The sequence below is a fragment of the Gopherus flavomarginatus genome, chromosome 3, assembly GCF_025201925.1.
Source record: "Gopherus flavomarginatus isolate rGopFla2 chromosome 3, rGopFla2.mat.asm, whole genome shotgun sequence".
NCBI classification, from domain to species: domain Eukaryota; kingdom Metazoa; phylum Chordata; order Testudines; family Testudinidae; genus Gopherus; species Gopherus flavomarginatus.
In genome coordinates this window covers 97,318,480-97,346,385 of record NC_066619.1, presented here as the reverse complement: position 1 = coordinate 97,346,385, position 27,906 = coordinate 97,318,480, and the positions used below count along the sequence as shown (strand labels likewise).

The 27,906-nt window shown below is 40.6% G+C and overlaps 1 protein-coding gene across 10 annotated transcripts in view; it reads left to right on the top strand.

Moving 5' to 3' along the window:
* Positions 1-25,643, top strand: part of TRPM3 (transient receptor potential cation channel subfamily M member 3) — a 611,492-nt gene extending 585,849 nt beyond the window's left edge. For all 10 annotated transcript variants that reach the window (XM_050944114.1, XM_050944107.1, XM_050944110.1 and 7 more), the window contains 5 exons: positions 2,814-2,988; positions 14,529-14,679; positions 15,974-16,173; positions 16,938-17,070; positions 21,944-25,643. In XM_050944114.1, coding sequence (XP_050800071.1) covers positions 2,814-2,988; positions 14,529-14,679; positions 15,974-16,173; positions 16,938-17,070; positions 21,944-23,390 — 2,106 coding nt within the window. In that variant the 3' untranslated portion in view covers positions 23,391-25,643. The remainder of the gene's footprint in view (positions 1-2,813; positions 2,989-14,528; positions 14,680-15,973; positions 16,174-16,937; positions 17,071-21,943) is intronic.
* The last annotated feature ends 2,263 nt before the right edge of the window (positions 25,644-27,906 follow it).

Sequence of the window (27,906 nt, the reverse complement as noted above, 5' to 3'; positions counted from 1 at the left end):
ATAAATGTGTTCGACACCCATTGCAAGCATTGGGAGTTGTGCCCACATGGCCCTTGGAGCAATGGGGAAGGCATAAGTTAAAGTAGGGGGACTGCTTTATCTTATGCCCTTCTGCTTTTTGATTTTTATACTTTATCCCTGTTTCCATGCACTCAGCATTTTTGAAATACCCATTTTGCCCATACAGTGAATGCCCAATTGGTACAAGTTGCACAAATTTGCCATCACACGCGTTTTCTGGCCACCTTATTCCCAGTGTGTAACTAACAGCCCGGTTCGTATCACTCATATACTTACATGCAGTTGCTTGCTCCAGGCTGTATTTGGGTCACCAACTTTTTGTTTAAATCATGTTTCATTTTTGTTCTCTAGGTTCTATCTGATCTCCTCTTTCATTTCATGTGCCTGGAAGTACACAAGTAAAGCATGTGAAGGATCTACTTGATTAAATGTATTTTTACCAAGCAAGCCTTATCACAGCTACTGTATTCTCCAAAAGGCCCATATTTAGTATAAACTGTACCATCATCCTATTTATATTTATGTGGAATTTTGAATCATAAGCAAGGTTCTCTCTTCAGACAAGGGGCAAGTCTTTTGACCTTACTCCCTCAAGTATTTCATTACTTTCAGTGTGTCAGAGGAAGGCAAATTACTATCTCTTCAGCTGTGTCTGTACAGAACCAAGCACAATGAGGCACCAATTGTCACTCGGGCCTTTAGGTGCTACCAGAGGATTAATGATAAGTGCTACCACTGGATTCATTAAAAACAGTGCATAAAATTGTGCAGGCTGAAATTAAATCAGGAATGGAAGGGAGGCACTAGAGGTATAAAACAAAGAGGATGGTGCCTTTGAAATGGCTGGATTTGCCATTACCTTCTTATTTCAAGTATCAGAGGGTAGCCGTGTTAGTCTGGATCTGTAAAAGCAGCAAAGAATCCTGTGGCACCTTATAGACATGCATCTGAGGAAGTGGGTATTCACCCACGAAAGCTCATGCTCCAAAACGTCTGTTAGTCTATAAGGTGCCACAGGATTCTTTGCTGCTTCTTATTTCAGTGACTGACTGTGCACATTTTTTAAATCTACTTTTTTATTTTAAAATAATGATATAATTCTGTACTTTTCACTTGCAGGTAGGATTAAATGTCTCTGACATGGTGTCATGAGATTAAGAGGTGTATCAGACACTTTTCCATACACAGACTAACATCCAAACTGTATTTAATTTGTCAGCAAGTTAGAAATTGCTGTGAGGCTAAACTTTTCTATATTTATAAATCTATTAAATAAATATATTGATACAGGAACAATTCACATTTTGTCAGCTAACGGAGCTTTTTCAAAGAGATGATTAAACTGTTGAACAATCAAGTTAAACTAGCAATTGTAATTTGGTACAACAGGCAAACACACCCTAATCCAATCCCCAGTAAAATCAAAAGAAAGACTCCTATCAACTTCTTTGAGTTTTAGATCAGGCAGATTGAGAGGGCTGAGCCTAGAGATGAGACATCATCTTGCCTGTGGATGAGACAAAAACAAATGAACTCTTATTTCTATCAACAAGAGCCCCAAACATCATGATTGCTGATAAACAATATATCAGAAGGTTAAAAAGGTTCTCTTATGGTAACATCCAAGATAATTGTCAACATGTTTGGTTACTTCCCTGACATTTTGGTACATCTGCCTGAAATTAGTGCTTGAGTTAGTGGGGAAAAGGGATAGCATGCTCCAGCTTGGTCTCCACATATTTTCTTTCTGCAGCAGTAGAGAAGCCTTAATCTGATCTCTAAAATTGTTTCCCCATATTTTTCATACCACAATATGTTGTTAGTTAATTTATTATATTTATTTTTTCAGTTTACGTAGCACCTATGATGGATATTCTAGGCATTCCCAAGGGTTACTCTTCCTTTAATATCCTTTCTTGGGGTTCTCATCCCTATTGCTAGTGCAACATCTGTCCCCAACCCCATGCCTAAGATCCTATCCAGTACCTACTGGGCCTGATGTGTGTGTATTGGGGCACTGAGGATATCCCTTTTTCCTCAGCACTTCCCTGAATGCGCAGACATTATAACCATGTGGTAATGAGTGATTTGCATATGCTAATGAGACACTGCAGAGGGGAGATGTATAGGGCTGAGCCCCTATAATATTTGCATGTTATCTTTTGAAAATTCATGCTCCCCTGAGTCCTCTGACCTTTGCTGGTCAGCTCCAAACATGCTGGTCTCTGGTCCTTCTACGGACCCCCCATCTCACTGGTCACCACTGTGCCTGTCCATTATGTTGCACTAATGAACTGTTATGCCACTCACTATTCCAGTGTGACCAAGAGAGGTTGAATCCTTATGCTAGCTCCAGCCTCAGTTCCTTTCCCCTGGGACATTGTCTGCTGCTAGCTAAATAGATGATTATGCCCATGACTGCCCCTCGTTTTTGTAGACGCCACCTGTAGCATAAGAACAGTGCTTCATCTTGCAAGTATGGCCCAAATTGGGCTGCGCAGACATCAGTGAACTTATAGTAGTTGCAGGCAGCCCGTGCAGCTAAACAGTAGCTTATAATTTCAAACCTGCACACACATTCATAACAAACTTTGAAAATCCCACTAAAAATGAACTTGGCCAAACCAAGCACCCAATTTCCCCACTCACCACCTTTGAAAACTCCAGCCCATATGTACAAAATTGTATCCTTAAACTTTACAGTTTTTCATTATATCAAGGTTGAAACATACCCAAATAATTTTCTCTAATTCGTTTCCTTTATCTCTATTTCTCTCTCCTGCACCCTTTAGATGATAGACATGATGTATTTTGTCATCATTATGTTGGTGGTTCTGATGAGCTTTGGTGTCGCAAGGCAGGCAATTCTTTTTCCCAATGAAGAGCCTTCGTGGAAGCTGGCAAAGAACATTTTTTACATGCCCTATTGGATGATCTATGGGGAAGTGTTTGCAGACCAGATAGACCGTAAGCGTGTTTATGATTCTCATACTCCAAAGTCAGGTACCCAGTTTTGATCAGGTGATGTCTTACAAGATTATTTGTATGTTCTCAATAAATGGCTCGAGATAGGGGACTCGTTCATTGAAGAAGATATACACAGAAAAGCTATTACTAGTAGCTGCTAGTATTTGGGTACCAATTTCTGTATTGCTAAATTTTATATATATATGTATATATATATATACACACACACACACACACACAACTTTTTTAAGTGATTGATTCTTTTTAAATGCTTAAGGGTGTTGGGGTGAAGAAAATCTAGGTATCCATGAAGAGTTCATTGGTATATTTAGGACATAGCACTCCACTCCTTTTCCATCCATTGGTTTCATTTTGGAATGAATACACCAGTTTTGCTCAGCTTGGCATTGAGAATCCAGTCTGAAAATACTGTGCCAGCTCTTCAGCTGGTAAAAGTTGGCATAGCTGTACTGAACTGAATGGAGTTACACTAACTGAGGATTTGCTTCATTGAGTTTTCCTTTTACTGAGACCTGTTCACTGCTACCACCCTTATGTTAAATCATGTGATGTGACCCTTTGTGGACGGTGGATAATTACTAAAATTTTGTTTCATTATTTATTGAGAGGTGAGTGTGTGCTCTGTTCAGTGCAAACAGAATGGAAGCCATCACTTCCGATACATTCTCCTAAGGATTTATTTGGCTGGCAGTCTGGAAAATGCCAGTTTTCTATTTAAATTAAATCTCCTGGTGCCAACAGGCGTAGTATGGCAAAGGAGATAAGTGATCATGTGAAATGATACAGAGTGAGGAATGGGAAAAGCTAAGAACCATCTTTTTAACAAATACTGACATGCAAGAGATGCTCAGTCCCTTCATTTCTGCTTAAATGTGCATATGTCTTGGAAGTACTTACAAATGAATATCTCTACTAATGGTAGAGAGTACCCATTGAATCTATATAAATGTAGCAATTCAAATACTAGATACAGCCTTAAGGAAGAAGTGTGCTTCCATGATATATCTTGAGCTCATTCAAAATTGAAGAATTTAGAATGATGTTTTGACTTTCTCTAGATTGTTTAGATCCAGATAATATACTTATCTGCATCACCATTCTCCATGAAAGGTGACTCATAGCTCTATTTGCATTCTTTCTCATCATGTCCATGGAACCCTGTGCCAAATGCAAATAGTCTCCTTTTGTGTTACCCCGCCATTATGTTCTCAAAGGCAACATGGCATTCAAGCAAATAAATATCCTGAAACCCAGAGAATTTCTCTCTGTATTTACCTTTCCACTTGGTTCCATCTTTTTTTTCCTCCAGAAATCCATTTTACTTCCAAGGGTATAATAATTGGGGGCTGATATTATCCCTTTAAACTGTGGCTCACTTTTGCAAATGGAATTCTGTCCGTCCCTCTACAAGTGGCCATTTATTGATGTTGTACTAAGAAACTACCATAGTGCAACAAGTGCGGCAGTCTGGCTGGATAAGAGGATATTTTTTTGAAAGAAGTGCTGATTGTAGTTTAGAACCCTGCAATCGGAGAGAGATTATTTTAACATGAGTGGAGTATGGCTGTTGGGTATCTGTAACAGGCTGGCAGACTCTCTGTCCTTGCATAAGGATCTAGGGCTAATCTAGTGAATCATCCTGATGTCCAGTGCTTAAACCTTGCATAAAAATGCAGAATAATTACTGCTGACTCATAATGGTAGGTGCATTATCTTAACTCCAAACAGGTATAAAAGGAGTTGTTTTGTCCCTCTCCCTGAGGAAATTAGGGGTTTTAACAGATGAGGTCCTTCACAGAAACTCTAAGAGCAGCCCCTACTTCTTTCTCTGTGAGTAAAAGAGAGAGAGACAGACAGACACACTGTGCAAGATATTAGAGTCTGCCATTCTCTTTCAGTGTTTTTCAGTACATCACAAAATATATATTATCCCATGGAATGGAATGAAGAATGCACTGATTAACTGACACACAATTGTGTTGTTTTTTAATATTGTTATTTTTTCACTGTTTGGAAATTTACTGCCATATATTCTCCACACTGTTCTAAGCTAAATCAGCCACTGTATTCTATTTAGAATGACTGTACTTTCTCAAATGTGATTCTAAGAGTGTCCTAAAAGCTGTTGTGCCATCTCTAAAATGTAATCAGATTTCACAACCTGTGGTTTTACTTTCCTCTTCATGTTATGTTGAAAGGATTGCTCAGATTATTATTCTATTTTTTTAATATTTGTATTTTGGCCATGAATTCTGGATTCTGCCAGAGTGCTGATCTCTGGCATGTTACACAATGGAGCCGCATGCTAGAGATTACTCATGTCTATTTGAGAAATGTACAAAAAGTGTATGTTACTTTAAAATGTTTTTTTTCTTTTATCTCTTTCTTTCCATTTGTAAAGCATGTTGTAAAGCTGGCCAGATCCACCTCATCAGCTGGCAGCTTGTCCATCCAGTAGATCTGCTCTTATTTTTAATTTTATCTCAAAATACTGCACTCTTTAAAAAACTAAGCAGTCATATTTTTCTAATTTACTGCATGGACTGTATGTGTTTATATATATATATAATGTCAATAAATACCGGCATTCATTTCATGTGAAAAAAAATTCTTGTAATTAAAATGTTTATAGATGCTCAACAATGCACTGTGGACATTGAATCTCACTAGCAACTCAAAAGTGGGGACAGTTATGCCCTCACTTCCGGGAGTTAATATATAACCCAGTGGTATGCATATAGATTATTGGCTAGCAATCAGTCATAAACAGGGCCCTACTAACAGGGCTGCCCAGAGGATTCAGGTGGCCTGGGGCAAAGCAGGGGAGCTGTGGCGCTTGTACTCACCTGGCGGTGGTCCGGGTCTTCGGCGGCAGGGGGGCCGTCAGTCACTCTGCACTGAAGGGTCTCCCGCTGCCAAAATGCTACCGAAGACCCGGACTGCCGCCGGGCCAGGGCTCACAGGGCCCCTGTGGGGCCCGGGTCCTGGGACAAATTGCCCCACCTGCCCTCCCCGCCCCCGCCCCCACCCCCACCCCGGGCGGCCCTGCCTACTAAATTCAGAGTCCATTTTGGTCAATTTCATGGTATACGATTTTAAAAATGATAAATTTCATAACTTCGCTATTTAAATCTGAAATTTCATGGTATTATAATTTTAGGAGTCCTGACCCAAAAAGGAATGGGGGGGAGTTGCAGTACTTCTATCCTTACTTCTGCGCTGCTGCTAGCGCTACACGGCCTTCAGAGCTGGGTGCCTGGCCAATAGCCACCGCTTTCCAGCTACCCAGCTCTGAAAGCAATGTAGCAGTAAGGGTGGCAATACAGTGAGCTCCCGACACACACACACTAGCCTTGTGACCCCTTCCGCAACTCCCTTTTGGGTCAGGAAACCCAGTTTGAGAAACACTAGTCTCCCCATAAAATCTGTATAGTCTAGGGTAAAAGCAAACAAAAGACCAGATTTCACGGGGGAAGATCAGATTTCACCATCTGTGATGCGTTTTTCGTGGCTGTGAATTTGGTAGGGCCCTAATCTTAAAGGAAAAGAAATAGAGCAAAACTTCTAAGATTGTTTAAAATATGTTCAAATTTTCAAATAAGTTAAACAAAAAGATAAAGTTAGTCCTAAAACTGAAACTAGAAAGCAGTTTCTCTCAGATAAACACAGTCTTGTTTATTGCAGAAGGACAGGCTGGATGAGACAGGGAATTGGTAATAGAATTTCACTTTTAGATTGCCATTTCTAATCCAGCTCAGACTGGCATTGATTGATAGTGACTCCCAATCAATTGCTGATTAGTTGTTTCAGTGCTTTTCTAGTGAACAAGTGTCCTCATCATAAAATCTACCATGGCAATTTGCATTAATTGGTACCCTTGTTGGAAATCTGAGCAGAGAACCCAAAGATTGAATTGCCACAAAGAATTGATAGTCTTCTGACCCCTAGAAACCAACCCTCCAGAAAAAAACAGGTGGCAGTGTGGGGGCGGTAGGGTGGAGACAGCATCAAAGGAAAGCTTTTGATACTGTTGTCTATAGTGTGCCTGTTCTATAAACAAAGGGCGAGTTTGGTAGGTAATCTTATATGTGATCAGATAGTAACTGTAAAATGACAGCTTGATGAACAGCAGTCACCATTAAAATCCAACACATAACATTCTTAGAATATGAATTTAGAATATGGAATAACTGTGATTGCTGTTGACAGATATTGACTTTTTAATGGCAACCCCTGCATGTTGGCTCATTGTCTTCTATGTAAAACTTGCTTAGTGTATAGATCAAAACAAGGTTTTCTTTCCAACTGACAGCATTTCAAAAGCAATCTGAGAACTAAAAATCAATCTGGATTCTTTCTGCTCCCTACATCCCCTTATGGAAAAATCCCATAGAATTGTAATAGACAGTGATGGAACCTGATTCTCCTCTCATACCTAACAAGTCTGTATAGGTTTTTAATCACCGTATAGAATGTAACAGAAATTATATCCCTTGTATAGAATTCTCTAGAGGAGAAGGAGAATTCTGATCTCAAATCCCCAACCAGGGGTTAAAGAAAGTCTAGTGTTGGGCAGTGGTTGGTATTCTGCCAGTCTATGGCAAGAAGGTGTGAAAAGAGTTAACAAGAACTTAGTCTAAGTGGGGAAAGGCATTCTCACTGTTCAGGAATACCAACTGCTACACTATAGTTCTTACTGGAGCAAGATAACTAGAAGAATACAGAATTCTATAGGATGGTTAAGATGAACTATAGAAAGGGTATATTTTTCTGTTAAATTCTATGGACCCAGTTCACATTTACACTTTACACCATTCTGGTTGCCTAACAGGGCCTTAAAGTGAGTATAAATTGCATCTACATCCACTTGAAAGCCACTTAACATTGCCAGAGCACAATGAAGGTGCCCAATATGAATGAGAATTCAAGACCTATAGATTTTATAATAATTTGCATTGAGCCTTATTATATTTCTGTAGAATCTTTAAGTTTCAGCCTTCTTGCATTTCTGTGGAACTTTCTCATAAGGGTCATCACCCTTATTCTAGATTAGAACTAACAGTAATTTTGTACAAGATGGAATGAAGTGCACCTTTGCTCTTCTGTGACTATACTGTACGTTAACTGCATCACTGACAGATTTTGTTAATATGCTAGATAGACATACTGGGTGAGATTCCTACAAGGCCTATGTACCCTCGTGTGGGGTTTTTTCTTCTCTTGTTGCAAATAGGTTTATTGTTTTTAATATACGGAGAAGGAAGGAACTAGAATTAGAGGGAACAAGTATAGAATAAATAGACTTTCAGTGTAAAATGCGACTAAAGCACCAACACTGCAAGGTACAACAGATATTTGGAGAAAATGTTTTAGCAGAACCCAGGACAAAAAGTAAAATACAAGAACATGGTTTACTTGGTCCTGCCATATCTCAAGGTGCTGGACAATGTCCCTTCCAGCCCTACATTTCTATGATGCTGTATCAGAACAATACTATCTATTAATGCTAAAACAATCATTTAAAATAATGAGGTATTGTTGCAGTTCCCTGACAGTTTTTTCCCCTAGTGGCTAAAGCAAGGATGTGATAATCAGGACTCAGATTTTAGTGCTTTCTCTGTTTCTGAATCACTGTGCAGCCTTAGGCAAATCACTTATCCTCTCTATGCTTCAGTTTCTCCATTTGGTAAATTAGGATAATAAATACCTAGCTCACAAAGTTGTTTAGCGTTTAATTAATTAATGGTTATAAAGTGCTTTAAGATCCTTGATGGACGCCTCCGTGGAAGTATTATTAAGATGGAAAAAGCACCTAGCTATCCCTAGGATGAGGATATAAGTACATTTCAGATTTCTGGAGCGTCCACAAGAAATTATTATTCATTACTTAATATTCATATTTTTGTCTTCATCTTGAGAAACACGACTATATGTACCCATTAAGCAGTTCCTTCTAACAACATATAACATACCTTGAATTGTAGAGACCTTATCCATTTTTAAATGAAAAGTTTTTATACCAAAATTGTTTTTGCTACTAAGTAGTACCCTTCCCTTTCTCTTTTGGGACAGCAGATGGGGGAGGAGATTTGCAACTGTCCTTTCACAAGCCCTCAGCCAAATGCACATTAAAAATTAGCAATGTCCATGTCATGTCTAGTGTAATTATATTAGAGAAATAGACCTTGGAGTAAACATAGCCCTAGGCCTAAATTCTGCAGATGCTTTAGGCCTGAAACAGTCAGAGATGTGGGTTACAGCTGTTTGCTCTCATGTGATGAGCTGGCCAGGAAAGAGGAAGGGCTGGGGAGCAAGGAGGAAAGGCTTGTACAGGAAGCTGCAGAAGTGAACATGGAAAGTGAAAATAAGCATAGGAGGGGTTTATGAAAGAAGAAACAAAGGATGCAAAATTAACTGTTTCCACAGATGTCAGGTTCTAGTGTCCTAAAATTTAGTGAAGTTGCACATGTGTAACTGAAATTAGAGCTGGGCCCTGAAGAGTCAAATTGTTAAAAGCATAGCTCTGAGATCTATGCTCAATGTCCTACTTTCATTTAATTGGTACCTAGGTATCCAACTAGTCATGTGTATGTGCAGTCCCCTAATGTACACATGCAGTTGTAGTAAAAGGCCTTGAATCCACAAAACACTTAACATGCTTAAGTACTGTGCTGAATCAGGGCCACAGCGTGAACAAATGTAAATACACAATCTGAAGCAAACATTGCAACTCTGTTTTGAAAATAAAGCAAGGAGTCTTAGGGGCACCTTAGAGACTAACTAATTTATTTAGGCGTAAGTTTTCGTGGGCTAAAACCCTCATTGTTTTTGCTAATACAGACTAACACGACTACCACTCTGAACCCTGTTTTGAAAATGTTTGTCATCGTGATCTAATTCTGCCTTAAAAGATACAAAATAAATCCATTTATCAAAATCTATTTTTAAATGGCCGAATAGAACTCTGATGTTTTCTTATGCCAGCGTTAGCATGTATATTTATTGTGTTAATATTATTTTAATATAATCTCTTTTAAACACAGTCATGCATTGTAGAACACCTCGTCCCAGATTACTCTGTGTTTCACAGCATGAGAGACTTCTGTGGTACTGGAATCATTCCACCTGTGCCTCCACACGTCTCACTATCCCTAGGGTGTGTTTTTGTAGCATATCTCACACTGGACCTGCACTTCTCATTGTATTGCTGCAGATATCTCTGTCACAAAGATTGGCCATTTCAGACCACAAATTGAAGCACAGCGTGTTATGCTTGCTATTTGTAAGTATGTGATCACAGACTTCTCAAGGAGCTCAGATTTTGTGGTACATTCCACATTTCAAGTGGAACACCCTCTGTTCCACAGCAACACTAAAGCAGGTGATGGTCTGTGCATCAGAGACAAGAAAAATGACCTTTGGCTTAGGGGAGGCTGCACTGGACTGGAAGCTAAGAGACCATGAGTTCTAAGGTTATCTCTTGCACTGCCTGCTGTTCATATTTCTGTGCACTTCATAGCTATTATTATGAGCATGTCCTCAGACCTCTCCCTTAGCCTACCTAAGAGGGAGACAAGTATCATTCTCCCCATCTCACAAATAAGTTAACTGAGATTTGGACAAGATCACACCCAGTAAAACCAGGAATAAAACCCAGGTCTATATGACGATAGATCCAAGGCTGAACTATGCTGCCTTTCAGAATGAACATACCAAATCTATGTACTTGGCTAACCTGTCTTCAACCACTACACCACGCTTCTCTCCCAGGGGCAAGAACAGAATCAGTTAATAGCCTTCCGAGGGAAGTAGTAGGGGCAAAAGACTTTCCTGGCTTTAAGACAAAGCTTGATAAGTATATGGAGGGGATGTTATGATAGGATCGTTAATTTGGGCAATTGATCTTGAATTACCACCAGACAGGTCTGCTCAATGGTCTGCGGGGAGATGTTGGATGCGATGGGTACTGAGTTGCTGCAGAGAATTCCTTCTTGGGTGCTAGCTGATGACTCTTGCCCACATGCTCAGGGTTTAGCTGATCGCCATATTTGGGGTCGGGAAGGAATTTTCCTCCAGGGCGGATTGGCAGGTGCCCTGGAGGTTTTTCGCCTTCCCCTGCAGCGTGGGGCACGGGTCGCTTGCTGGTGGTTTCTCTGCAGCTTGAGGTCTTCAACCCATTTTTGAGGATTTCAATAACTCGGTCCTGGGATAGGGGTTGTTATAAAATTGGATGGGTGGGGTTCTGTGGCCTGCCTTGTGCAGGAGGTCAGACTAGATGATCAGATTGGTCCCTTCTGACCTATGAGTCTATGAGTCTATAATTCTGATCCCCCCACCATTCTACTGTTGTCTAGCAAATAGTTGTGTAATCTATTGACAGTGTGTCACTTTGCCCCCAAAGGTGGCCCACATGGAGGCTGACATCTTGTTCAAGTGGTAGAGGGCTGTGCTGGTGATCTGAAGGGTCAGAGTTCTTGTGGCAGGATTCTTATGATTGTATATAGTAGAATGTCTGTTTTTCTTTGTTTTCTTTCTAAACAACTGGGTCTATTTAGGAAGCAATAAAAATAACCCTTAAACAACAATAGTTTAAAACATTAAACAGTCAGTTCTGGTGTGATGTGCAACAAAACACTGATGTTCCATATTTGGGTCATTTGTCACACAATTTAATTGTTTCAGGCAGATCTGAAGGTTGAGAGGTATGCTTGATTATAGCAGTTTAGCTGCCGGTAGAGTGCCACATAAAATTAATATTGAGTTGTCACTTAAAGGCAGCTGACTCCAACACAACAGGCATAGGCAGGAAGCCTTTGGAAACCTGTATGGGGAAAACCAAACACCCATGTATGTGTAATTCCTGTGGCATGAAAGGGGTTGGAGAGCTGTTGTCAGGCTAAGTCTAATCGTCCATCGTACTGTATGGCATAAACTGACAGGGCTGCATTAATGGCATTCTAAATCCTCTGAGAGAGGCGGTCTTTATTAAAGGAGGTGGAGAAATTCTCTTTGTCTAGATATTTAAAGCTGGATTTTTTTAGTTGAAAATTTTTTTTTTAATTAGAAAAATAGGATAAATGTAGAAAGAGTTTGGGCTAAGCTTTTGATTTCCCTGCTGTATGGTACAAAATACGCTTTTGAGAAATTTCTGTCAGTGTGATAGAGACAGAATATTCTTCCTCCTCAGCATCCTTCATGTGCTATATCAACTGATTATATGTGTTTACTCTGTTACTGATCTGGAGTCTTTATAGGGCCAAGTTATGAATTAGGCTTTATATCCTGCTGGACTATCATAGCTTGAAATCAGTGCATGGACATAAATCAATGCGCCCCCCCCCCCACCACATCAGAATTTTAAAAGCACTTTATTTCCTGATCCTGATAAGTGCCCTCAACCTCCCTTGAATCGAGGCTGAGACCCGTCAGCACTTCATAGAAAATCCTCCACAAGTCTCAAGGCAGAGCCCTTGATGCCTACATGAAACTACAGTTTGAAAAGCTAAAGGAAACATTAAATAAGCAGCTAATTGAAAAGATCTGTAAATAGCATGTTGTTTGAAGAATTATTCTCTTTGAATTCATCCAAGAGAGAGGGTTTTTTTCCCCTCCTGTATGTGAAGAAGACTAATAATGATTATTAGCATATGAACATGCCCACAAGCACAGCACAGCATTTACAGAAGGGTGTTATTGGTGTGTGGGGTATTGCTTGTTCTGGCAATGTAATGCCTTTTCTGTGGGTGGTGGTTGTATATTTTACCCTGGGATAGTAAGTCAAACATTCACCTCTCCCATACAACTGCATCAAGTACAGATTTGATAGTATAACATCTTCACATACTGCCCAAAAAAAACAAGGTCTCAGGGCTACTTGATACCACATGACTAACACCACAATATCATCCACAATTGATTCCAGTGGGCATTGGATCAGGCCCAGAGTAAACATTCTGAAAAGAAATAATACTAGATTTATACATCACAGATTTGTTGATTTTGGGAGGGCGTGGATTTTCAGAAGCACTTGGTGTTTGCCTAACCCTGCTCCCACAGAAGTCAGTGGTAAAGCTCCATTGACTTCACTAGGAGCAATGTTAGGCCAATGCGGAGTACTTTTGAAAAATCCCGCCTTAACGGAGGGAATGATGGAAGGTTATCGATAATGTCCATTGTGTCTTTGATGGGGTATACGTAAGCCACTTCTTCAGTGGTTTCCTTGAAGGACCCAAAAAGATACTTACTCAGGATGAATCTTAAGGTATAGGAAAGTTACATGCCAACATGAAATGGGTCAGGCAACAGGGTGGCAACAGGCCACCATATGTTATCAGGCTCACCACTTTTAAGTTGCTCAAGGAACCAAAAACAAGGAAGGAGCTCTGATACTACATGCCTTTTCCCTGACAGCTAAGGCACCTTTTAAAACATGGCTGCCAAAGCCAACCTCGGTAGGTAGACAGCAGGCATGTCATGTAAATAGGGAACCTGGTCTTCACAAAAGGCGACTCAGCATTTCATTTCTCTTGCTGATGATCTTCAAAAAGCAAGCTTACCAAATACTACAGTATTAAATGGATCAAAATAATGTGGCCGCTATCATATTTTGGATACTTATTTTTTGACATTGTCATCATTAAAAGTTAATCTGAATAAGGCGGGGTGCTGCAATGGGTTAGACAGACTACATAGATGGCTTGAGACCAAAAGGCCAACCAGAAGTATGAACTGAACTCACACTTATAAATGAGAGTCTCTGGCCAAAGCATTATCAGAGAACTTTAAAAGTAACATTTTATCCCTCCTCCCACTACTTCCAAAAAATGAGTACAGAGTGTATTTGAATCTAAATCATTCAAAAAATAAACAGGGAGCAGCTCCATTTCCTCCACGTTTCTATACCTGGTGCAATAAATACTTGATTGTTTCCTGCATTATTCTAGGCAGGCAGCCAGAAGTCCTTTATAGCAGAGAGTCATTACTAACATTTTCCATGGTGGTTCTTAGATTCTTGTGTACTGCAATGGCCAAATAATTTCATATATTACCTTTGTGTTATTGATTTGCTGTCCCTTCTATCAGTTTGCAAAAGCCTAAATATTTACTCCCAATAGAAAATAAATGTTGGCTCATAGGAATAAGCATTTTGTTCAGTTCACATGAAAACCTCTAATTACCACCAGTACATAAACTATTTCAGAAGCAGCTTGACAGGTAAATGAGGGACAGGCAGCTGCAACTAAAATCACTCAAACCATATAGACTTCCTGAAATTTCTCAGGGAAAATCTTGATGCTGCTAACAGAAGAGCATTCAATATCAAGAGCAGTAGATTGTATAATCTGTAGTAAATTTGACAAGTGTTTGATCACAGCATGAGGCAACTGCATAATCAAACTTCTTGGGGAAGCATCATCCCACTGTGCTTTGGAAGGGGGGGAGGGAACCTTCTTTATAAATATTTAAATGCTTTTGTAGGTTTCATTCTGATTTGTTTGTTTTATACTGTTTCTTCCCAGCTCCCTGCGGCCAGAATGAAACCAGAGAGGATGGCAAAATAATCCAGCTACCCCCCTGCAAGACAGGAGCATGGATCGTTCCTGCCATCATGGCATGCTACCTCTTGGTTGCAAATATTCTTCTGGTGAACCTCCTCATTGCAGTTTTTAAGTGAGTGGCACACTGATGCATGTGGATGCAGGGTGTTATGACTGTGACATTTCCCTGGGACCCCTGGGTTGTGAGGCACTTGCCACCACCTGAAAGAAAACCTGCTTTTCACCTTTCTGGTGACCAGTCCCTAATCACAGATCTTAAGAACATAATTTTAAGTATGATATATACACCCAACTCCTTATACAACATCCATGCATATGTTTTGCAATGGTTATGATGATCAGTGTGATACAGGCTTTAATTAGAGACCTTATATGACATGCTTTTGATGAACCCATGGGATCCCTGTATTCCATCCAAAGTTCCTTGGGTCACTGTGATGATTTGGCCAGCATGGAGGCCTTTGCAGACTGCTATGCTGTAGATTGGGGTTTAGAATCAGTTTCAGGGGAGATTTATTATATGTGGGAGTGACAGAATAGATTGTCTCCAGGCAGGGCTGGATTTAGGGGCAGACGACTCAGGTGACTGCCTTGGGATGTCGGGCTTAGAGGACGCCGGACTTGGAGTGCTGTTTTTGTTGTTAGCAACAAAAGAGAAAACAGAATGTCTGAAGTAAAATGTTTCAGGTATTAATGTTAGTACATTATTCTTAAAATTAAAAAAAGTTTCTATAAGCTTAGAGGAAACAAATTTTTTTATTGGCTTATATATGATATGAATAAAATACAGTTTTATAGATCCTAGCATGCAAATATGACAGGGATAAATCATGCGTGCAGATAGTGCATAAAAATCATGAAATGGGCTACAAATGCAACAAAAAATAAGGTATTCAAAAGTGTAACAAATGGGGGGGCACTGAAGACGCACCAAATGGTGCCCAAGGTGAGGAGCAGGTCCAGCCCTGTCTCCAGGATATGTGGTGGCTGTATAGTTCTTTAGAATTTGTGGTATCCAAACTACAGAGATCCGTTCGGACAGAGAGCAAGGAAGTTCTGTGTTCTAATCTCAACTGTGGCATATGTTCACTTAATCCTTCATTGCCTCATTATCCACATTTTATGTATGGATAAAATAACACTTACCCACCCCATGAGCCTAACTGCTTGTGAAGTGTTAAGTATTGATATTCTGTCATTCATAACCAGCATATCGTTGGAATTACTGGTACAAGCATTGTGCTTTCTTGAGGAGATAACAGTTAATCTTGTCCTGTTTTTTATGATGGCCTTTGACACTATGTGAAATCTGTCTAACTGGGTACAGTATTATCATGTGGAGAAATACCCAAGGATGGTTTCAATCTCATTTTATTTTCCTTTCCCCCTCCCTTCTTTTCTTTTAGCAACACATTTTTTGAAGTCAAATCTATATCCAACCAAGTGTGGAAATTTCAGAGGTATCAATTAATCATGACATTTCATGAAAGGCCAGTCCTACCACCACCTCTGATTGTTTTCAGCCACATGACTATGATTTTTCAACACCTCTGCTGCAGATGGCGGAAACATGAAAGTGACCAAGATGAGAGAGACTATGGACTAAGTAAGGTTCAACCAGCTCACACCTGTAGATAAAAAGCATGACTTTCAAATTCATTTGGTGGGCCTTACAGTTTGAAGGGCATGTAAACGGAACTCAGCTCTACAATAACCTTTTCAGTGAGAAACTACATACGCACACAAACACTAACTGAAATTAATCATTTAATTTTATCAGTGTATCTCCCACCCTTAGAGAAAACCAATACAATGTGTTAAATTTTCCCCTCTCCTTTACCACTGCTCAATATACAAACATGCCCTTCTTCCTTCCACTTGACAACAGGAACTCTGAGACTTAAAAGTTTTGAAAACAGCACCTGACCTAGCAGAGATGCTAAGAATTTAAGTAAAATTAAGGATCTTTGTTTGGGAGATGTTAGAAATAGGAGAACTTACCCAAACTTTTCCCAAGTAAAAAATGGTTCAAATTTGGCTAAGGTCCAGGCCTTATTTCCTTGTTTTAACTAGTTCATTAAACCTTAATAATGATTTCGTAAAAAAGACAGGACTACATTTTCAAAGGGACATTCATCCAACTGCTAAAATTCACAACAATAGTTTTGTGTACACAATATTTATCTGCCCGACTGATGGCTAAGTGCACTCATTTAGTAGCTGATTCTCATATAAGTATATGATGTAGATACAGCCTTGGAGACTGCTTTTGAAAGTTTCACCAACAGTCTACAATAATAAAATATCAGGATTTTGTTTCTTATAAATTTGTTCTTTGTCGGTGTCACATTCCTCCTGTCATTCCCACAGAACTGTTCATAACTGAAGATGAACTAAAAAAAGTGCATGACTTTGAGGAGCAGTGCATAGAAGAATATTTTAGAGAAAAGGATGATAGATTCATTTCTTCCAATGATGAAAGAATCCGCGTCACTTCTGAAAGGTGATTTTTGGTTTGGTTTGGTTCATTCTATATCAGGAGCGGGCAGACTACGGACTGTGGGCCACATCGTCCCACCAGCCAATTTAATCTGATCCTTGAGCTCCTGCTGGAGAGCGAGGTCGGCAAATGCTCCACACGGTTACTGGAAGCAGCGGCATGTCCCCCTCCTGCTCCTCTGCATAGGGGCAGCAAGGGGGCTCCACACATTTCCTCCACCCCAAGCGCCACCCCTGCAGTTCCTATTGGCCAGCTGAAGGGCAGTGTGCAGAGCTGGAGGAGGGACATGCTGCTGCTTCCGGAGCTGCTTGAGGTAAGCGCCATCCAGAGCCTGTACCCCTGACCTCCTCCCGGGCCCCACCCCCTTCACCTCTGCCCTGATCCCCTCCCTGCCTCTGAACCACTTGTCCCCAGCCCAGAGCACTCTCCTGCACCCCAAACTGCTCATCCCCAGCCCCACCCCAGAACCTGCACCTCCAGCCGAAGCCCTCACCTCCCCACCATCCCCAAATTCCCTGCCCCAGCCTGGAGCCCCCTCCCACACTCTGAACCTCTCCCACACTTCTGCACCCCAACCTCAATTTCATGAGCATTCATGGCCCCCCATACAATTTCCATACCCAGATGTGGCTCTCAGGCCAAAAAGTTTGCCCATCCATGTTCTATATAGTATGCATCTTTAAATGTGTTCCTGTTACCATTGCTACTCTTTCTTCTTCTCCTTGCTGAGGGAACTGCTTGAGGCTACTTTTTAAATTATTCTTCACAGCCTAGAAACTGCAGCTGGTTGGAAAATGTTCAAATTTTTTTACTACAAATTTTCATCCAGATTTTGAAACTATGAAACATTTAACCAGCTCAGCTAGAAAATAACAAATCTATGCATTCTTCTTATATCCGAGTTTTTTAAATCATAGCCCTGAAACACAGGTGGTCAAAATATAACTGGAGGTCCAATGTGGTTATTAAGTTCTTTAAGGCAACCTGTAACTTTAGCACTGAGACGTAGCCCATTTAGAGTGGTCAAGAGCACTGGATGTCTGGACCTGTGGAGTGGAATGGGAGTTTTGCCATTTACTTCAGTGGGACCAGAATTTCACCCATAGAGTTTATGGACTCACTCTCTCTCTCTATTAAAGATGAAGGTAACTGCAATCATCTCCATTTTATGTAAATTCTGTGCAGCCTCAGGTTCCTGGCAAATTCCCAACATAGTTCTCAGATCTCTCTCTTCTCGCTCTGTTTAAATGGATGTTTATATAGCCCTAATAACCACTGTATCTGAGCAATTTAGTTAAGTTTGAGCTCCTCATCACAGATCATGTCTATTGACTCAAGGCATTGTTCTCAATAAATATTTCAGGCCAACATCCAGTCAGTCTATTCATAACTAATTCATATGAGCCAATGAAAACTCTTTAATTCCTTTTGGTTAAGCATTTCTTAAAGAGACAAAGAGAGTGATGGTTGTGAATTCATTTCAAGAAGAAATTCTCTTCCATTTGTGCTGCATCCTCACAGCACTACATCTGATGCAACCAGGTTAAAAAAGTGCTTTCTACTAGCATAGAAACATATTTTAGTTTTATTTCAGCTTTGAAAGTAAATCCAGCCAAGAACAGGACTAGCATATCGTATATCCCCTTAACCATCTGCATTCCTGGCTGAGAACTGTATTCTCAAACAACACACTTTTATGAAAGTACATTAAAGAGGGAGGATAGTCCAGTGGTTTGGGACTAACACAGAACATAGAAGACCCAGGTTTCATCTCAGCTCTACCACAGACTTTCTTTTGTGACTTTTTCGCGAGTCACATAGCTTTTCTGTGCCTCAATTCCCTATCTGTAAAATGGACATGACAGTAATTTTCTTCCTCACAGGGGTGTTGTGAGGATAAATACATTAAATATTTGAAGTGCCTAGATACTTATTGTAATATCTTAGATAAAAGACATTTTTGAACAAGAACCACAGATCTGCCCCAGTCCATTCCCAGCTATATTGAACACGGGGAAAGTTTGGATCAGGACCCAGACTCTAGCCAATTGTTTTGATCCAGAAACATAAATCAAATCCCTCTACTCTTTCCCCAACTGAGGAATGTTCAAAACTCGCTCCAGATCCAAGCTAAATAATTCAGGGCCATCTCAACAGAAATCGTTAACAAGTGGCAGGACACTGAAGCTGTATGTTCTTCTTACACACCCTCTCACTTTTCTGGCACAGTACCTCGTCATTATTCTATAGCAGAATACATAGAGCATTACATCCATTACAAACTTAAATTATAGGCAAGGTTGTCAAGTCCACTAAATCTACTTTGTGTGCCATAAAGTGGCCGTGAATCAGCTAGAGAGGCCTGTGGAAAATTCCTCGTGAGTTAGTGAACTCTCTCCCAGGAGGAAGCAGAAAGAAGGCATCTCTACCACCTCCTGAATAAGCCGCTTCTCCCTCTCCAACCCCTAGCGTGAGGGGGAGGGGGGCATATGAGTGGCACAGCAGAACTCTTCTATGCCCAGTCCTACAGTAGTGTAAAATCCCTACAGGACTGTATGCTAGTGGTGTAAGTCAGATCTGCTGTCCTGACTTGCACATAGGCTAGATGGCTCAGGATCAGGCCCCTGACAGCCTCCCCAGTCAGACTCTGTTGAGCATCATTGCTCACATGTGCTGTACAGCTCATTCAGGATTGATGCCTTTGCTTCTTAACATTTTGGGTTTACACAGTCTGTTCTGTGGCCTAGCTTGAGAAAGGACAATAGTTACATGCCATAGGTGCAGGCAGGCTAGTTATGGGGAATGAATGAATGAACGTCCTCAACAATACTCTAAGAGGAGATGCGCCCCACCCCCTGCGGGGAGCAGAGGAACATTTGGGGAAGTGAGCAACAACACCAGGTGGCTTGAGCCAGTGACTCCAGGCAGTTAGCTAAATAGAAAGCAGAAATCTGGGGGGAGGGTATGTGCTCCCCCCTCACATGCATTGTGTCTGACTGTAGCATCCAAAGGCTCCAATCAAGACTGGGACCAGAATGTATTAACTGGTGCACAAATATGTATTCAGACATGGTCCCTACTGTTATGCATCAGCATACACACACAGAAATCGTACAAAAACATAAATACCCTTGCCGGAAGGCTGCAACGTAATGCTATTTTATTTCCTAGAATTTAGAACAATAACACATAAGAACCTAAACAATCAGAGAGAAGAACACCAGGCTACTCCCTAAAACAAAGAGGCACAACTCACCCCGCCTTACCATACACTGGCTGTCTACAAACTGACTCTAATTGCATGCTTCATTCCAGAGCCCTCCATTAAAATCAATGGCAAAATTCCCCTGGACCTCAATGGGATCACCACTAGTTCAGTACTGTCTGTATCCCTAAATTTCAAAGTTAGATATGTCATCGTAGAACAGTATTTTAAAGGTTGAACGTGTGCTAGTGCAGTCAGTCATTGGCTAAGAAGTATATAAAACTTGCATTTTAAAACCAGAACTTTGTGTTAAATTACATGGCAAAATTCTCCTGGATTCCAATAGGAATTGGTAGTTGGAATATTCTCTATTATATCTTGTGCTTGAAGTGGGTTAGGCATTTTGCTCCAAACATTTTTGTTTCCTTTGACTACAAGGGGTGGTTTAGTGGTCAAAAAACAACTTGGGAAGAGTGATGTTCCTCCAAACCACAGCTTCAAATCTCAGCAGTGTTTGTTTAGCCATTTGTCTTTCCAAGTCTGATACATATAATACTGAACAGTTTACTGTTTGTTGCTCTTTCAAATAAGACTTCTGAAACTAAAAAGTTGCCCTCTCTGCATTCCCATTAAACTGGGGTGCAATCCAGACCCCATTTATGCAGTGTTTTCCACCTTTATTTTCTATGGATCCACAGAGGCCGAGTCCGTGAGTGCTCCGGGGATGGAGCACCCCCAGGGAAAAATTAGCGGGTGCTCGGCACCCACTGGCAGCCAAGGTCTCACCACCTCCTCTCCAGTTTCCTAACATGTCGCATCCCCGCTCCCCTCCCAGTGCTTCCTGCTGCTCCGCCACCTAACATCTGTTTGGCAGCGCTTAGGACTTTCCAGGAGGGAAGGAGAGGAGTGGGGACATGGTGAACTCAGGGGAGGAGGTGGGACAGGGGCGGGGACTTGGGGAAGGTGGTAGAATGGGGAGGGAAAGGGGTGGGAATAGGGGGGTGTCAAGCACCCACCGGGCAGAGGAGAAGTCAGCACCTATGTATCGGTCTATTGTATTGAATCTACGAAAGTATTTAAAGGTAACTGATAAAACAGTCATTTTATCTCATCAGCTAAAAATAAACTGCAAAGCAATTAGACTAGATCTTTAGACCTATATAAATTCTACTTAGCAAAAACCCAAGGAGGGACAGGGGCAAAAGTGGGTTGTATTCCACTTTCACACACACAGCCTTAATCTTGGAGCCAGCCATAACCCAGGTTGGCCTGTGGCACAATTTATAGCAACTTCATCGCTGCCCCTAACTTTTGCCCATCTGCAACAGCACCCAAAGCAGCAGTTCTGGCAGCTGGGGGTTGCCAGAGCAGAGCACCACCTCATTCCTCCTGCCATCGCTCTACATCAAGGCCTACAAGTGGGTAGCATAGAATGGTTATTCTGGTTCTACACCAATACTGCAGTTTGCTATAAAAGGGGAATCATATTGGCCACTTAATCCATCCTTAACTGTGCTTTACAGCAGATGAGGTGGTATAAAAATTAGAATAGAACAGAGGATTTGACCTGGACTTTTTAAGCCCTATTTGTTCCTATACATTTTGGCAGGTTAATAAATGGACCCCAATAATCACTCCCTTGAATATAACCCATGCATTCTTCTTTTGAAGGGTAGAGAACATGGCCATGCGCCTGGAGGAGGTGAACGAACGAGAACATTGTATGAAGGCTTCACTTCAGACTGTAGATGTCAGGCTTGCTCAGCTGGAGGATATGATAGGACAAATGGCTGCAGCCTTAGACAAGCTGACTGGTATAGAGAGAGGGGAAACTACTAAGGTACACTCTAGAACCTCCTCAGACTGCACAGATGCAGCCTACATTGTGAGACAGAGTAGCTTCAATAGCCAGGAAGGGAACACTTACAAGCTTCAAGAGAGTATAGATCCTGCAGGAGAGGAGTCAATGTCCCCAACCTCTCCTACCGTCACGCCTCGCCTGCGAAGCCACTCTTTCTATGCAGTGAATATGAAGGACAAATGTGGGTTAGAAAGGTTGGAAAATATTTTTAAAGAAAAGTCTGTGAGCCTGCATCGAGCGAGTAGCTCGCACTCTGTATCAAAAGAAGCAAAAGTACCGTTAGCCCCTACAAGCACTTTGTCAATTGTCCCAGACTCTAGAAGGCCTTCATCTTGCATAGATATTTATGTTTCTGCCATGGATGAGTTGCATTCTGCTATAGAACCTCTCGACAGTTCAATTAATATACTTGGTACCGGAGACCCATCTCTGCAGGCTCAAATAGCCTCTTCTGTTCTGGCAAACAGTGTGTATATTAGCAGTACTCCCAGTGATAGAATTTCTGGCAGGAGCATTGATTGTGAGGAAACCTCTACAATGGAAACAAGAGTGTTTTCTTCAGACTATTCACATAGCACAGATAGCCAAAACCTCTGGGATTCAGACCCTCCTTTGTATCAGACCTTAGAGCGATCTAAAAGCAGTCGCTATCTTGCTACTACCCCATTTATTCTGGAGGAAACCCCAATCGTGAAGTCTCATAGTTTTATGTTCTCTCCTTCTCGGAGCTATTTCAGCAACCTTGGGGTGCCAGTCAAAACAGCAGAGTACACAAGTATTACAGACTGCATAGACACCAGGTGTGTCAGTGCTCCCCAGAATATTGCAGAAAGATCCAGTTTTCCTGGAAATCATGGAGACAAAGTGGAGGACTTGGGATGCTGCCACCCAGAGAGAGAAGCAGAGCTAAGTCACCCAAGCTCTGATAATGAAGATATTGAGGCCAAAGACAAAAAGGGGGCTTCCTTATCTCCTCAAGAGAGCAGCACAGCAAGAACACTGACCAACAACATACCGCTTCCAAAAATAGAAAGGGCCAACAGTTACTCAGCAGATGAGTCCAGCATGTTGTATGCACACACAAGGAAAAGCTATTCTATCAGTGATAAACTTGACAGACAGCGTAACACAATGGGCCCACGAAATCCATTCCAGAGGAGTAAGTCATCCAGGCCGGAGAGTAGAGGAGACAACTTGTCTATGAGAAGACTGTCTAGAACAGGTGCTTTCCCTAGCTTTGAAAGCAAGCACAGCTAGACATGCATAACAGGAGGTCTAAGAGTCATCTGCTCTCCAGTCCATTTTCCTTAGCAGAATAAAATAACCTCACACCGTGATATGTCAACTAACGTCAGAGTCTGTCACTGGTCAGGTTAGCATTTTGTTAATCTCATTGTCGCACACTGAGTTACTGGATTCTGACCGAGTTGATATTTGCACTTAAGGAAAGAGGGAGGGAGGGAAGCTTTATAAACACTTAAATAAAAAAATAGAAAGAAAAGAAAAAAACCATCCTCACAAAGCCTTGAGTAGGTTCAGAAATCTGCCTTTTACTAGAAGACATCCTAGGATTTCTGGTAATTATTCATGAGTTTCTAGGACACAGGGCTAAATTGGCAAAAAGAAAAGCAAACAAATGAGACACTCTAAACTGATTTCTTTTTACATCAGTTCCATCATTGCAATGACTGAGGAAGAGCATCATTGTAGTCTATAGAAACAAGCTGTAAGCAAATCCTAAAGCTCCCCCACTGCGGCAACTAATCATTGTGAAGATAAACAAGGCAACAATCATATAGTTCACCTGTCTCTTTTTGTATTGAATTCTGGTGCCACAAAGTGTTTATATTTTCAAGATGGGAAAGGAAAAAGAACTGCTTTTTGTATTGCAATGTAAATGAAGGAAGACTATGTAAAAAAAAAAAAAAAATTGTCAGGTGGTTTCCTGTACTAAACAGGCATTGTGGTACAGTTGAGCCAAGCTCAGGATGAATGTAATTAAGTGGAATAGTATATATTTATTTTTTTACCACATTTGTCATCAATATATTGTCTCAATAAATTAAATGATGTCATGGAACAGTAAGAATAATGGGCTGAGATGCTCAAAGCAGATCAGGAGTGATATTTTCACTGTTCTTTGCAACGTTTCCATTTCTTGTATTAATTGTTTTCTGCCCTCCCAAATTGCTACCATGTTTTTCTTACTGTCAAGCTGCTGATTTTTCACATCATTCACCCAACACAAGCATTAACATTTTACTTATTGAGACAGTTGTATCTGAACACTCAAAACATAACATACAAAATTTATCAAGCAGTCTGATTTCAGATTACCCTTGTTTAATGGAAAATGGCAAAGTATCTCAAAACAATAAAAAAGATTTTAGAGGTAAGCAAAAGCACCAAAGTGAAAGCTGTTATGTGTTAACAGCAAAAGTCATTAGTTGCAAGTATGCTTCCATTAAAGAGCAAGATAGAACAAACCACAACATGCATTTTAATAAAAATTCTGCCCTCAATTGTGTGTATGGGACCCCAAATGAAGTCAGCAGTAATACGTCCTATACATCTGAGTGCAAAACCTTGTTCATGATGTTAATAAGGTGTTTCATACCCTTATGATAGCCATCTCTTGGTCATATAAATAGAGCCTTAAAAGTAGTAATTTTATCACAATTTCACATCATTTTAGAGGGGGGAAACTTAATCTTGAGAAGTTTGGAAGCTGTGACCATTTGTTTAAAAAAATAAAACAACCTCTAAAAAAACCTACCATACCTGTGGATCCAGGTCCTTTATTATTAATGTTAATATGGGTGGGATTTTCAGAGTTACCTATGGGGCATGCCCATTAATTTTAGTGGGAGTTGGCCATGAAAGTCAAGAGGCATCTTTGAAAGTCTCAGCCTAATTTATCGCTAGGCATTCATCCCAGGGGCATCTGAGTGATAAGCAACAAAGCCCAACCTCAAAATTAAATATCTGACCCACGAGAAGAGGCAACGAGAGTGGGGAAGAATGGTGAGCAATGACTCACTTTAGGGAAAGTTGGTGAAATAAACAAATGCAACATACTGACTTTAAAATACAAAATGTATTATTTGTTAGTGCACTAATTATTTTCTTTTCGTACTTGTTAAATCAGTCCTTCTGCGAGCTAGGCTCAGCTTGATCCACATACTGTGTTTACTTGATTGCCTTGAGGTCCATGTACTGCTTTTCTGTCATGTGTCACTGATCAAGGGTACAATTTCTGACCTGTCACTTAGTGAATTACAAAGTGTGCTTGTGATGGGCTGATAGTTAAACAACAGCTTTCCCAGGACAATGCCATTTTTGTTTAACAGTCTGCTTCAAATGTGCCAAGTTTTGTATCAGTTTGTTCCTAAGGTTTCTCTAAATTAGCCTTTCTCTTTATTGCTTTAATTTAAGGATGTTTTCTGAAACTATTCATAGACTTTTCCACCTTCATCAATATGATTAGCCTATACAAGAAGAATTAATTTGAGACACCCCACCATCGCTTTATTAGTTCAAGGTGTGGAGATCCCCTCTGGGTGATTCATTGTTAGTTTGTTGGGGTAAAGGGGTTTCCCAATCCAGGAGCAGTAAAATAATTAGAATACAGCACTTTATTGACCTGGAGCATAAACTCCAGATGTGCTGAACCAGGACACTTTAGTTACCTCTTTTAACTGCCAATATATATAAATTCCACTATAAAAAAGTATAATTCAATAATGTCAAAACTGTTCCTGAATGTTTCCCATTTACCTAAAATAAGGTTTCTATAGCATGTATTATGATGGATGGTAGAGTATTTTATTTTTCTTCACTTGTTAACATCAGTGGGATGAGGATTTTGCCCCCCTCTCAAAGATGAATGGTACAGGTTGTTATAACTTCTTTAGCAGAGATAAAAAATAACTCAGCCTTCATCATCTTATAACTATAGCTTGTGCCATATGATATATTATGTATTGAATGATATCTTATTAAATATATATATAGCCCATGTATACTCCAGTATGGTTTTGACATGTGATCATATAGTGAATGTTACAGGACAGCTTTAACATTACATTATAAAGTCATACTTTTAAACCTGTAACATTCAATAAAATAGCACATGTTGCACTGAACATTAAATTCCACTATCCAAGTTGTTAGCATACATATGGATTATGCATTTGTGGTCACAATCTGTAACTGCTGTATGTTTCACACGTCCTTCTGTACAGCGCCACTGTAAATGTTTGTATGAGCTGATGTATAAGTCTCTAATGAGCCACTGTGAGCTGTGATTGGTGAGTTGTGATAGTGTGAAAGATGAACTGGCATGTTATGCAAAAGATAAGATAAATGAACTTTAAATAATATTTTGAAACTCAGTTGACTTAGCTGTTTGTTTACATATGCTGGCCAATTAAGGAAGCAGTGTACAGTATTTTATAAATATTTTCATATAGTAATCTGTTCTGTTTAAGTGATGCTATTCTATAGTTGGGTGTACACTTGTCCTAGATATTGGATTATAGCATATTATTCTTTCACAACAACATGATATGACTGAACTAGTTTCTCTTCCTTAAAGTCCAGTCTTTTTTTGTGTCAATGAAAATGCATGCATTGTTCCATAAACTTCTTGGGACTACTATGAGGCGTAACATTTTATTATTGCCTGCCTGTAATGATGAATCCAGTTAGGAATTTAATGTAAAAGTCCAAAAACTTGATTTTTTTATGTTCAATCTTTAAGCAAACTAAATAGATTTTTATTTTGTAAACTGCACTTCAAGATGTCAAGAAATTGAAGTACTAAACACAAAGGTGTGAACCTACAGCAGTGCTGAGACTTTTAGCTCTCTACTTTGGAAAAGATAAGGTGTTTCATTACTGTTCTTGGCACACCTGTCTGGTAACTAATGGCAGTGAGGTACAAATTGCTAAAACATAACAACCAGTGAGAAAAGGCTCATTAATTCACATCGCAAAATCGCTCTAGACTCCAGATAATTAATGCTGATTTAAAGACTTCTAGTGAAAATGAATCTGTGTATATGGATGGGATGAATGATTTTGTTAGGGTGGGGGTGACTTGAGATGTAATATTTGTAAGAGAAGTAGACTATTTCTTTCTTAAAAACTGTCTGGCACCTGGAAAATGCAAAAGTAAAGCATGTCTGCCAAGTTTGAACAACAGTAAAATAAGTGCCATTCACAGGACAGGGCGTCAGTCTAATTCAACAGTTCTGAACCGGCAGCCTGCAGGCCGCACGCAGCCCAATTAGCACACAGCTGCGGCCAGGCCCAGCTCAGCTATGTGGTAAAGGCCATCCCATGTGCCAGGGTCTGCGCTGCCCTGCTGTCCCGCTGCTCAGCGCAGCAGGTCGGGAGCCCCTGGCTGACCCCACGAGCTCTGTGGTCCTGGGCAGCCAGCCCGCCCCACATGGCAGGGGTCTGGGGTCAGGGCAGCCACCCAGCCCCACAGGGTCCGGGGAGGGCAGCTGCCTGGTCTCGCACAGCAAGAGTCTGGCTATAGCTGCCCTGCCACCTGGCCCCTGCAGCCCAGGTAACACATTGTGGGCCACACATACGGCCCACAACGTGTAATAAGTTGAGAACCACTGGTCTAATTTCTGCAGTTGGAATCAGGCCTGTTCTCTCGAAAGCAAAAGTTATCAATTTACAAATTTGGACGGAGCTCACTGAAAATCAAAAATCTCTCTTTAAACTATTTGTTTAAAACAAGAAAAAAAGTCTTCTTGTA